General features: G+C 45.9%; 1 protein-coding gene across 1 annotated transcript in view; it reads right to left on the bottom strand.

Annotated features, from left to right (window-relative positions):
• CACNA1I (calcium voltage-gated channel subunit alpha1 I) overlaps positions 1–13,327 on the bottom strand; it is a 116,542-nt gene that overhangs the window by 50,784 nt on the left and 52,431 nt on the right. The window contains exons 4-6 of the mRNA XM_034790613.1: positions 12,459–12,618; positions 9,447–9,762; positions 8,518–8,610 (exon numbers count right to left, since the gene is read on the bottom strand). Of these exons, the coding sequence (XP_034646504.1) occupies positions 8,518–8,610; positions 9,447–9,762; positions 12,459–12,618 (569 nt within the window). The remainder of the gene's footprint in view (positions 1–8,517; positions 8,611–9,446; positions 9,763–12,458; positions 12,619–13,327) is intronic.

Consider the following 13,327-nt stretch of genomic DNA (forward strand, 5'->3'; position numbering starts at 1 on the left):
TTTGGGCTCTATGCTTGACTCTGCCACTGATTTGCTGTGTGACATTGGGCAAGTCACTTAAAGATGACCTGCAAAGGCTTTTATAAAAATTGGACTTTTGCTCTAAGCTTTCTTCTTTTTGATGTATAAAAGAAGTGTTTTGGTTTCTTTTCCCTTCTTGGTTTTTACTTTAGGAAAATTGGGAATGTCATCCCTGCTCTTCCCTAGTACTTCTGGAGGACTTGTTCGTGGTCTCAGAACATATTTGATCCTAACTCTCCCACCTTAATTGAAAGGATGGGGATGCTGAATCTTTAACAAAGATGGCTCTTCTCCAAAATGTTAACTAGGCACTGAAGTCAAATAGATATTTACAAAAACAAATAAAAAACGAAGAGCGTTAAACAGTCTGACCAAAAATCCCTTCCTTGCTCAACTTTCACTCTCTTGGCTCTTGTGATATTCTACTTTCATTAGTCCCCGAATCATGAGAATCTTCCAGTCTAGACAGGCTCTCAATTGCTAATGTAAAAACAAGCAGAACCCTTCATTTTTTAAATAAAATGTTTCAGGCCTTTATTATCCATTCTACAAAAACCAAAAAAGGCAAACACCCTATTTTATTCATTTGCAGATCTCCTTTACTCTAGCTATGCCTCAATTTTCCCATCCCTAAAATGGAGACAACAATGCTGAATGCTTGGAGATGTATGGATAAAAAACACTATATCAGTTTTAAGTATCTCCATTGTGGGATCAATCTGAATCTCCATAATGGGATCAATACTTTACTGCAAGGATGGAGATAGAAATTTAACAGGAATGCAAATCCGGTCCACACTAGGACTTTCAACCACTCATCTTGAACGCTGTTCCAACATGGTTGGGATCTGCTCTCCAAAGAGTTGTGAACTGTGATATGTCAGTGCTAAAAAGAGGGATTGTTTTAGAACTCTGACTGGATTTTTGTGCTCATCTGGAATGGACCCTGGATGCGACCTGTGGAGAAGACTGAGCTAGATTCCTACAGAGAGACCCCGGACTCTGGGTGCAGGCACCTGGGAAGAACCTGAACTGGATTGCTGTGCCCCTGGAGTGGACTCTGGCTGCAGCCCTCTGGGGAGGAGGAGAAAACCTGAAGTGGATTCCCATGCTCCACTGGAAGGGCTTCTGAAGGTGCCACCAGCATTACGTTCCCATCATATTCCTTTTTAGATTTAGGACCACTAGCAGAACTACTAGTCCTTCCTTCCCAGGGTGGAATCTCTGATGCAGCTCAGGAATACAACAGAGCTGTATCCAATACCTTCCTATTCATCCTGTTTGGCAGCTCCTCTCCTGGGTCATTAAAAGCATAATCCTCCAAAAGGGAAGGGAGAGCGCAGGTAGGCGAAGGAGAGAACCCCTACTCCAACTCCACTATCTACCTGAGTCAGAAAAGGAAACAGTGGGGATTGTTTATGAACAGTGTTCAAGCATAACTTCCTCTACTTGAATAGATAATATCCCCCCCTTCACTACCCATACCTAGTCACACACACACACACACACTCACTCACTCTCTCTCTCTCTCTCACACACACACACACAGGTGGCTAGAGGTTCCATCATGAGATTCAATCCAGTGGCTTTTACTATTTCAAAGGGGAGACGTCTCTGCTGACATATAAATTAGCCTTTGAAAAACGAAGCCATTCCTGGCCAGATCAGCATTAGGACAATATATGCAGTTTCAAAATAAAATGCTTCTCCCTGCCCTCTCAATGCCCTTCAAAGCAGTTCTAAATCCATTCCCCTTCATTCACAGAGCCCTCCCCCACTTCAGCCCATCTGCCCTTCAGATTTTTTATGTGGCCTAGAAAGGAGGGGAGAAAAAAAGGAAACTGCTGTTTGCTTCAGATCCCTTTCCCCCAGAGGCTTCTGGGTAGTTCATACTCTCATCTTGTTTTCATTGATGAGTGATTGGGAGTCCAAATCTCTTTCAGATATGCCCTCCCCACCACACATACACTTTCCCATTTACATTGTCTCCCTCCCCTCATATGGGATGAACCAGAACGTGGAGTTTGGGAAGAGTTGTTGTTTTTTTTAATAGGCATTTCTATGGTGCCCTTCACTGTGCACAAACTAACTGGGGAGTGGGGGGGGGGAGGAGGAAGGAAGATTTATCCCCATTTTTACAGATGGAGAAACTGAGGCACAGAAAAGTGAAGCGATTTGTCCAAAGTCACAAAGTATGACTGCGTCAGAGTCATGAATAGAACTCGGATCTCCTGTACCCTAATCCTGTGCCGCAAAGCAGTCCTTCCTCCAGGCCGGCTCCAGGGTTTTGGCCACCCCAAGCAGCCAAACAAACAAACAAAAAAAGAAGCCGCGACCGCTATCGCAATCTGCGGCAGCAATTCGGTGGGAGGTCCTTCGCTCCGAGCAGGAGTGAGGGACCGTCCGCCAAATTGCCACCGAACAGCTGGATGTGCCGCCCCTCTCCGAAGTGGCCGCCCCAAGCACCTGATTGGTAAGCTGGTGCCTGGAGCCGGCCCTGCCTCCAGGAGCTCATCTAAAATCAAGAGGAAGGGGGAGGAGGAGAAGGACTGGATATAGCTACTGGATGACCATCTCATGAACCACTCTGCTGAAGTCATTAAATATGATCACATGTGTTTGTTTTATTCTTAGGACAACAGGAAAGTCCACGGACACACAGGAGAAGAGTCAAAGGGTGCGTTGGGTTCAACTCTGATTTCTCAACTAGCAGCTTCAGGCATCAAGAACCCGTGGTCTTTTTCTGTTAAGTGCCTAATTCACCACATATATATTGCCCACGAGGCCTTTGGCAAGGAGGCTGACAGTTATTATTTACTGAGTGTCAATGGTGCATTTCACAGAGTGGTCCATCTCCTTTAAGGGCAGTGGGGGCTGGGAGGGGCGAGAGTCAGTCAACCCTGTTCCAAGGCATGGCCCCTTTAAGAACAGGAAGTCCTGAGAAGGATCACCAGATCGAGCTGGGAATGACTCCTGGTGCCTGAGCCATGTGGCCACTTGCTCAGGGTTAAAGAGAAGTGCACTTAGCTCTGTCCCTAGTGATAGCCATATGTGATTTATGGGGGAGGAAGAAGAGAAGGTTCTTCTGGTGGAACTAGGATGAGGGTGGGTTGGGGAAACCTGCCTGGATTATAGCATAGCCCCAAGACGGGGTTGTGGAGACTCTTTCCCAACAGAAGGAATTTGAGCCCAGGGACCAGGGCTAGAAAAGACCTAGAGGGAGGTCTCCCCAAAGACATACATGGCCTGGAGTAGCACTGGTAGAGCTGGGGAGTGGAGAGAGAGCTGGGGCCTGAAGACCCAAGGAAGGAAGGGCTGGAGCGTGGAAGGGCCAGAGGATTTTTTTGTGAGGTCTTAATAAATTAGATCCCAAGAAGAGGAATGTTATTAAAACTTCTGAATGCATGTGAATGGATTGGAGACCCAAGAGGGGGCACTGAGATGGTGTGATGGCAGTGCCATACTGTGGGGTGTGCTGAGACTACTCCCTTGCTACAGGGTACTCTACACAAGCAGGGATGATGACATGGGATCAAGTCCATCCCTGGCGTAATTCCACTGAAGGCAATGGAATTACCCCAGAAATGAATTTGGCCTTGGACCTTTGCGCTGAGCAGCACTAACCAGTGGTTCATCAGAGGCCATGCCTGCCAAAAAAAAAAAGGAACATGAGTGGGGTGTGCATAGAAAAAAAATCAATGGTATTCAGCTGCACAGTCTCAGGCTGAGTGTTTAATTGAGGGTTTCAGATGACTGTAAAAATGCAGAGACAAAGTTCAAATCACTGCGAGTTAATCTTAAATTGGCAAGACACCTCCCACCTCCTCTTCCAGAGACAGAACGTTCACCTGTAACATCCAGGTGGTTTGGGAGCATCTGAATTTACTCAGAGGGAACCAGCCCCCACCTTTAAATTCTGCCTTTAGAAAGACACGCACAACTCCTGCTCACCTCAGTGGGAATTGCAGATATGGACACAAGGCTAAATTCTGTCCTTAGTTACACTCTACAAACATGGTTAAATCAATGGTGCTATTCAGGTGAAAATGGGGCCAGAATGTCTGTTCCAATGGGGAAATGAATGAATTGCGAGGAAAAGAAAATTGTTTCAAACTCATAGAAAACACAGAAGGTTCGGTTTTCCCCTTTGGGAGCTGTTTCTTGGACAAACTGCTTCAGACACAACATCTCTTGTTGGGGGTGACAGGGGAATTCTACCAAAGGGTGCCAGGGTGGAGACTTCAGCAGACCATTTTCAATTTTGGGGGTGGGGTGGGGAGAGGCTGTCCCACCATTTTAAGGGATCCTGCCTCTAGATTTTTAAAAGTCTATTAGATTTGAAGAGGGTGATAGACCTGCACCCATCCTTTGGTTTCTCCTTCCTCCAACCATAAACAGAGTCCCTCAAAGAAAAAATACCCCCCTGCATCCATGCTTTCCCCTAGCCCATGCTTCAGCCCATCAGTACACAATGCCAATGGGAATGGGGACAGCTTTCAGTTGTCTTCTTGCTGAAGATAGGCTTTCCCTCTGTGACGTTGCACTCCATATGTTTATGGAAATATGCTTATGAGTATAAATATAATGTAACTGGAATATGCTTTATGGAAAGGGTCTCTTGTAAGGTATCATTATAAAACTTAAACTCTACTGAGTGTGTTCATCCTATTTGTGTGAATGTATCATTCTTGTATCTAAAACTAGAAATATGAAGTATTATTCTGAGATCCTATTGTAATTATACAAAGTGTGAGCCATTAATGGTGGCTTGGAATCTTGATGGCTCCCATTAACTAGGACAATTGATTGTACATGGCTCTGTTTACTTGTAAGCCTTCCTGTATACCTGTGTGTGCCAGCCAGTGGGTAATGAAGTCTCACAGGACATGCAAACATGTCACATGATACTGGAATTCATCTTAAACCTGGTGCTTTTCCATTTAGAAGGAAGGGTGGGAACCCAGAGAGAGAGAGAGAGAGAGAGAGAGACCTGATTCCCGCCTTGTGCCAAAGATATAAAAGGGGGTGGAACAGAACAAAGGGGGCTGCCAGTCATGAGAAATCCCCTAGTTACCACCTGAGCTGGGACTAACAAGGACAGTACCGGGGAAAGGATTGGGCCCAGACTAAGAAGGAGTCTAGTCTGTGAAAGAAGCTTATTGGAACATCTCTGAGGGTGAGATTTACCTGTATTCAGTTTCTTAATGTATTAAGCTTAGACTTGCATGTTTTGTTTTATTTTGCTTGGTAACTTACTTTGTTCTGTCTGTTATTACTTGGAACCACTTAAATCCTACTTTTTATACTTAATAATATCACTTTTGTTTATTAATTAACCCAGAGTAAGTGATTAATCCCTGTGGGAGCAAACGGCTGTGCATATCTCTCTATCAGTGTTACAGAAGGCGGACAATTTATGAGTTTACCCTGTATAAGCTTTATACAGAGTAAAACGGATTTATTTGGGGTTTGGATCCCATTGGGAGCTGGGTGTCTGGGTGCTGGAGATAGGAAACCTGCTGAGCAGTTTTGGTTAAAGCCTGCAACTTTGGGGGCATGGTTCAGACCCTGGGTCTGTGTTGCAGTGGAGTAGTATGTCTGGCTCAACAAGGCAGGGTTCTGGAATCCCAAACTGGTAGGGAAAACAGGCTCAGAGGTAGTTTCAGCACTTCAGGTGACAGTCATACCCTCTCCATTTCCATTTCTCTTTTCCCTCACTGGGGATTCTGTTCCTACACTAGTGGGTGTGTAATGAGGTAAACAGGCCAGAAAACAAAGAGGAATGTTTAGAAAAAGAACACAATGGAGATTCCCCTTAGCCCAAGCCTGGCACCCCATCAAGTGGAAACACTTTATTCTGAATGAGATGATGAGCTAAGAAGGTGTATGCGGAGAATTCCACTGGGGATGGGCTCCAAGAACATTCCTGAGATCCTATTTCCCTACAGGAGTGGGTACCAGGGGGGTTCACAAGCTCAACTGAATGTTGCAAAATAGGCCCTTAGCTAGGTCTGTCTCATCTTCACTCCACATCCATTTGGGGAATATCTATACTTTCAACCAGCCTGTGAGCTTTGATTGAGCAAGTGTAACACCGACAGACCCTGGTCGTCGGCGGGCGGGATTGAACCTGGGACCTCTGGACCTTAGTGCATGAGCGTCTATCACATGAGCTAAAAGCCCACTGGCTGTTAGCTAAGGCTGTAGAGCAGGGGTTCCCAAACTTGGTTCATGGCTTGTTCAGGGTAAGCCCCTGGCGGGCTGCGAGACACTTTGTTGACCTGAACGTCCACAGGTACAGCTGCTCGCAGCTCCCAGTGGCTGCGTTTCACCGTTCCCGGCCCATGGGAGCTGCGAGCAGCCGAACCTGCAGACGCTCAGGTAAACAAAGCGTCTTGCGGCCCACCAGGGGCTTACCCAGAACAAGCCACGAACCAAGTTTGGGAACCCCTGCTGTAGAGCAAACTCATTAATCTCTCTAAGTGGTCTCGGTGCCACTAGATGGGTCAGAACACCACACCCAAGGAGGTGTGTGGGTTACACAAGCACACTAAAAACAGAAGTGTAATTGCCACAGTGTGTTGGGATGGGCTAACTGCCTGAGCACGACCCCACCCAAGATCCTACATCCTGACTTCTGGTGGCTAGCCCACCATGCCGCTCATGCTGCTGCAGCTACACTGCTATTTTTAGCGTTGTAGGACAACCACAGCTAGCATGCCTACATCTATTTTAGCTGAAAATTACACCTCAAGCTCGAAAGGTAGATGTACCCTGAGATTTCGAAGCTATAGGCTAACGTCCCTACAAGGGAAGTGATCAAGGAGTGAAATGGAGCCTTCCCCAGATACATCTTATATATTCCACAACCCATTTTAGGACTTCCCCTCTGTCTTGGGTCTGGTTCCTGTGTAGCCAGACTCCACGATAATTTTTGAAAACAATCCCTTTTTGGAGGAAGAGGAGGAGGAGGAGGAGGAGAAGGGAGGATGTTCATGTCTGCAGGTCCCAAGGGACAAAAGAAGCAATGGCACCCAGCTTTCCATGCATCCTCTCACTTAGGGCTAGTCCACACTCACCCCCCACTTCGAACTAAGATACGCAACTTCAGCTACGTGAATAACATAGCTGAAGTCGAAGTATCTTAGTTGGAACTTACCGCGGGTCCACACGCGGCAGGCAGGCTTCCCCGTCGACTCCGCGTACTCCTCTCGTGGAGCAGGAGTACCGGCGTCGACGGCGAGCACTTCCGGGATCGATCCCAGAAGATCGATTGCTTACTGCCGGACCTGGAGGTAAGTATAGACGTACCCTTAGGCTCACAGTGCTCCTGCTCATTTCAGACCCAAGCAGAGAGAAGGATCATAGGCACTTCCTGAGCAATAAAGGGAAAGAGGAGAAAGAAAGGGATCTCAGCTCAAAGAGACAGACAGAAACAAAGTTTAGCTACGGCGAAGCGACACTTTCAGCTGTCAGCCACAATGAAGCTCTTCAATCAGGCCTTGTCTAGCTTTGTTTAAAAATATTCCCTTCTTTTCCCTTTTCATTAGCCCTTATTGCTTCTCTTTTTGTCTCCTCTGTATTCTCCACGTGGACAGTAACTTGGAAACCAAGAGATACCCAGAATCCGGATACCATGGTGGTGATTGTGTCATAAATGACTTGACAGGCAGAATTTCTGCACCCAAAAGAGATGAAGTCCAGCGAGCTTGTTAGTGGTTTGTTAATAGTTCTTGAGCACGTCTTTAAAACAAAACCACACAAAAACCTGTAAAGCTTCCAAACTATACACTTAACTAATATAAACAACCTTATTTTCCTATTCCTGTCACACTTCTCTTCCTCCTTCCCCTCCATCCCTTGTGTACTACACCAATTTGTTATGTTCTGCCTCTAGTTAGACTGTAAGATCTTTGAGACAGAGACTTTTTTTATTTTAGGTGATTATGTCACTCAGCACTTGATTGTGACAGGGTCCTTTGGGTGCAACTGTAAGAGAAATAAATTAATAATAGGAGGAACTACTCGAGACTGCCAAATGTGTAAAGAGGATCTACAGTGAAAGAGGTGGAAATGGATTTCTGTGCACTTGGAATGGAATCTAGATGCAGCACCACCAGGCAGAAGAAGCTGATCTGGATTATAGATTCCCTTGGAATGGACTGTGGGTGTAGATACCTAAGAAGAGCAGAAACTCCTGAATTGGATTTCTGTGCCTCCTGGAATAAATTCTGGGTGCATCCTTCTGGAAGGAAGAGAAAAACCTGACTTGCATTTATATGCTTTGGCATAGACTCTGGATGCAGCCGCCAGGAAGACGAGAACCTGACCTAGATTCTTCAGCTCCCTGGAATAGATTGGTTACAACTCTTCGCCATCCAATACCTTTTGTTTATAGAATATATGCCCTTTCTCAGACCCTTGGCTTGAAAAGCTGCAACACTCTCGGTCATAAAATAGGATTCTACTAGGGTGAGAGGCCACCCCTGTACTTACGATTATCAGCAAGATAAAGTAGATAAAGTTGTAGAACGAATGAGCATCCATCACATAATACATGATCTCCACCCACCCTTCCAGTGTGATCACCTGCAAAGAGAAGAGAGAGCAAGAGAGACAACCAGGATGTGGGACTTCTGGATTCATTCAACAGCTGGGATATTCATTTCTACACATGGTACAGGCTGACGCTGGTGAGCAGAGCAGGAGATTCAAACCTCAACAAAGGTGAGAAAATGAATCCATTCCAAGAAGGCCAAATTTCCATGCCAGAATATCAGTGGGATTCTCCTAGGTGAAGAGACATGCTAAGAGAGCCTGAAAGAGTAGGTCTATATACACATGGGATGCGACTGCAGCCCGAGTAGACATACCCAAACTAGTTAAGTACTGGAGCAGTGAAACTGTGGCCGCATGGGCTTCGGTGCAGGCTGTACTAACTCACCCAGAACCCTGGGTAACTACTTGCAGAGCTAGACTTTGTTGACAGATGTGCACAGCTCCAGGATCCGAACTAGCTAGATTAACGATAGTTCAGGTATGTCTGCTCGAGCTGTAATCCCACCCCGTGACTGCAGTCTAGACATAATCTGGAACTGCACTAGTCACCAATTTATATTCATTCAAATGGTTTGTTTCCCTGGAACAAAAAGAAATAAAATCTGAACTGGATTTCTGTGCCCTCTGGCTTGAATTCTGGGTACAGGCTCTGGAATGGGGAGGAGAAGAAACAGGCCTGGATTTCAGTTCCCACCTGGAGTGGGTTCTTACAAATTCAGCCTCCTTTTCAATCCGTAGGGAGAACCACAACAAGATTTGGAATGTGGAGCCTAACTCATTTCAATTAGGGGCTGAAAAAGCATGGGGACAAGAGAAGAATCTGGTCACAAACCTGGATTGAGGATAGGAAGCCAACCTTATCTTACCTGAAATATAACGATCCAGGCATAGCCGATATTGTCAAAGTTGATGGCACCCTTATGTGGGTTGGCATTGCCTGTGCGGCACACGTTGTAGTACTGGTTCCAGTTGACACACACATCACTGACATTGAACTCCTGCCTGATGGAGTTGTAGTAATAATAGTCATCCTTGTCCAGGCAGCACTCATGGCCCCTCTCCTTCAGCGGGGGGATCTCATGACACCCCATGATGCCATTGTCTCCTGACAGGGAGCAGATGAAGGGCATCTCATCGTCCTCCTCGGGTTGATAGTAGGGGGGGAGAATGATGTCGCCTTGTCTAGGAAGAGGAAAAACGTGCTAATGAAGTTACTGTGACAAACATGCACCGTAGTGACATTTACGGAACTGGGAACTCCCACTTTGGTGCATGAAATCTGCATATAAGGGGCCTTCAGATTTATTTTGGTGAGGGGCTGAATAGAGACATGGGAAGTTTCTTGAGTTGGTCCCTGGTTTTGCAGAGCCCTGTTCAGGGTCAAACTGCACAGTCCCAAGACGAACCCCACCACCAGCAGATTTGGGGGATGGGAAGGAGATTTTACAGCTGCCAAAGGAAAGTTTTAATTTTCTCGGGAACGAGGGGGGAAACTTGTGCAGTCAGCTCCCCCACCCAGCTGGCACCAAGGCCTACAACTGTTGCAATGTAAAGCAAATGAACAGGGCTACATGGTGATGTGCCTGTGAGTGTGACCATCAATTTGATTACATTTGGCAGTAAACTTTCTATAATAAAGTACAAACCCCCAGTTAATGCATAGTTAAAGTTCCACAATTAAGCTCTCAAGAGTCAGTAAATGAAGAAGTTAAAACTGAACGACCAACCTTAACTCTGATCCCTTGTGTGTATATATTCCAGAGAGCTTTTTAATTTCAAGATCACATGATATTTCTGCAGTAACACAATCTGTTCTACAACCTTCAAAATACACGTGTATCTGAAATAATCTGTGCTCACCTAATTTAAGACTAGACAATAATGAGCAAATGAAAGGGAGAAGCTTTAGGATTTTGCATTCAACCTTAACTCGTGCATTTCCAGTCTTCCCAGAGCTACAATACACAACCTGAATGTTGCATTAATATAGATTTTTTTGCATTAAATATTGTGGTGGATGGGAACGTGTCCAAAAAAGAAAAAAGAAAAAAGAAAGAAAAGCTCCTAATTCTATAACTAATAGACACTAATCTATAAAGGCATAGCAGTGCATATTAATATCATTAGTAAACTGAGACTCTGTCGACTTAGCCAGCAATAGTCAGCCAAAGATTAACTAGTATCTGATGGCTGTGCAGGCTGTGGGTCTGATTCACCTCACAGTGACAGTAGCTCTACACAGGTGTAATTCCATTGTCTCATCGGCGTTACTCTTGATTTACACTGGTGCACATGGGAGAAGAACAACGTCCTGCTTATGCATTTTCCCTTATAAATGCACAGTGTAAGACAGCTTTAAGCAGCTTCCACCCCCTGGTTAGCCCTCCAGTCCCATTGCTGCCCCCTAAATTGTGTTTTTGCAATTTTTTTTTTTCAGTCTAAGATGATCTAGGGACTTAAAATTGTTTAAACAGTTTAAATTGATCCAACACTTCAGATCTTTAAGCAGTTTAAACTGATCTAAGGCCTTAGATTTGTTTAAGGGGCTAAGACACTTTAAAGCCTTAGATCAGTTTCAGCTGCAAAGAAGACAATAAGCGTCTGGAGGGATCATGGCAGTCTGGCACTGGTGCTCTGCCATGCAAGATGACTGGAGTGGTGATCACCCACAGAAGTTTTCATGGTTCAGTGTATTACTGAAGGAAGTGAACGGAGCTGTACATGCTCTGTCTGACCATAGATAATAATACTAATTATGCCTATTTCTTATATGGCGCTTTCCATCAGTAGATCTCAAAGCGCTTCACAATCTCTCTTCCCCCCGCACCCCCATGTATCTATCCTCACCATATCCCTGTGAGGTAAGGACGTCCTATTATCCACATTTTACAGAGGGGGAACTGAGGCCAGAAAGAGATTAAGTAACTTGCCCAAGGCCATACAGGAAGTCCATGGCAGAGCTGGGTCTCTCACGTTCTAAGGCAGTGCCTTACCCACTGGACCATCCTTCCCTTCTTTGGGTAGAGCACCTTGATCACTCTTAAGCATGTGCCGTGGAGTACAGAGATCCTGTCTGACATTCCACACATGCCTAGAGTTTTGTCTGCCAGCTTGAAGAGCCCATTATCAAATATTTGTTCCCTGTGTAGGTACCTACAGACTATGATCAAGCCATCCTGAACTTACTCTTTGTTAAGCTAAATACATTAAGCTCCTTGGGTCTACCACTATAAGGCCTGTCTTCTAATCCTTTAACTATTCTTGTAAATATTCCTGGCAACTGGAATGATCGCTTGAGGCTGTGGGCAGCCAGACGTAGTCCCCAGCTCGCCCAAGAGTCTGGCGGCTGCGAAGAAGGTTTGCAGGCCTCTTTGCCCTCCTTCCCGTTCTGATTTGTCCAGAAGGCAGCTCAGTATCAAGGTCGTGGCATCCTGCATCCCTTTTGCACAGGTGGAAGTGACTCTGCGAGGTGCAAGGCAATGGGCCTCTTGACTGTAGAGATGAGATTCTTTTCATTGGGACAGTTTGAGCTGATTTAGTGAAATCAAGGGGGATGGGAGAGGTAGCAGTGGGATCCCAGAAATGAAGATTGCTCTGGCTGATGCAGAAGAGGAATGCTGCTGGAGCCCACTATGCTGACAGGTCCCTTCCACAGGCAGAGGTAGCTTTCAGAAGGTGTGTGCGTGTAAGGAAACAGGAACCTTTCTGGCTGGGGGAAAGGGTGGAAACGGGGAAGCGTTCGATTTGTTAGCACCCTTGGCTCAGCCTCTGGAAATCTTCAGTGACAGAGAGAAGGGAGAAGGAAGTAAAGAGTAGGGTGGGGAAGGAAGGAATCCACACAGACAGGACAAGGGGGTAGCTATCTCCCATGCACTCACATTGTGAAGTTCTCCTCCATGAAACAGCGGTTCCTGAGCAGACCAGCCCACAGCTGTACTCCGATGATGCCAAAGATGAAGAAGACAAAGAAGCAGAGAAGCAGAACATTCCCCAACATGGGCAGGGTGTCCAGGAGCAAATTCACCAGGATCCGCATGCCTACAGGTGGGGAAGAGGCAGAGGAGGAGGAGGAGGAGGGATTGAGATGGAGGGAGAGAAAGGGAGAAGCAGAGAGAAGAGTAAAAGAGGGAAATGGAAAAAACAAGACAGAGAGAAACATTTTAATGAAAATAAAACAGGCAGATTGGAAATTAATTATTTTCCAAATCAGGCTGGGTCACTCAGGTATGATCACTACTCCCCCAGTCCCACTCCCAAATGACAGGCAGGGACAAAGCTATTTCTGTTCAATATCCTCTTTACCCCGGCTTCATGTTACAGCCCCAGGAAGGAAGGATGATGATAAGCTTGTGACGGGGTTGCTTGCGATAGCAGAGGACTGGACTCCATGACCCAGAAGGTCCCTGCCAGTCCTATTTTCCTAAGAGGTTTTTGGCACAATCATCATTTGATATAATATTCCATCTTCTTCCTTTCCCACAGAAGGGCGATGAGTTGAAAACACCGCCCTGAAATCCTTGCAGATCAACTACCCCAGCCTCAGCTGGCAGGGACTAACAATCATAAATGCTTGCTGGCTGCCCGGTGACTCGTGAGAAATGAGCCTGAACCCAATTCCTAGTGGGATGAGTATGCACACCACACAAACACAACCCCCTCAACAAACTGGCATGGGTTGGCCCACTCAATGACAGCCTCATCAAAGAAACACAGTGGAGGAGGCAATATCTCTTATTGGACCAACTTC

This window comes from Trachemys scripta, chromosome 1 (assembly GCF_013100865.1).
Source record: "Trachemys scripta elegans isolate TJP31775 chromosome 1, CAS_Tse_1.0, whole genome shotgun sequence".
Classification (NCBI taxonomy): domain Eukaryota; kingdom Metazoa; phylum Chordata; order Testudines; family Emydidae; genus Trachemys; species Trachemys scripta.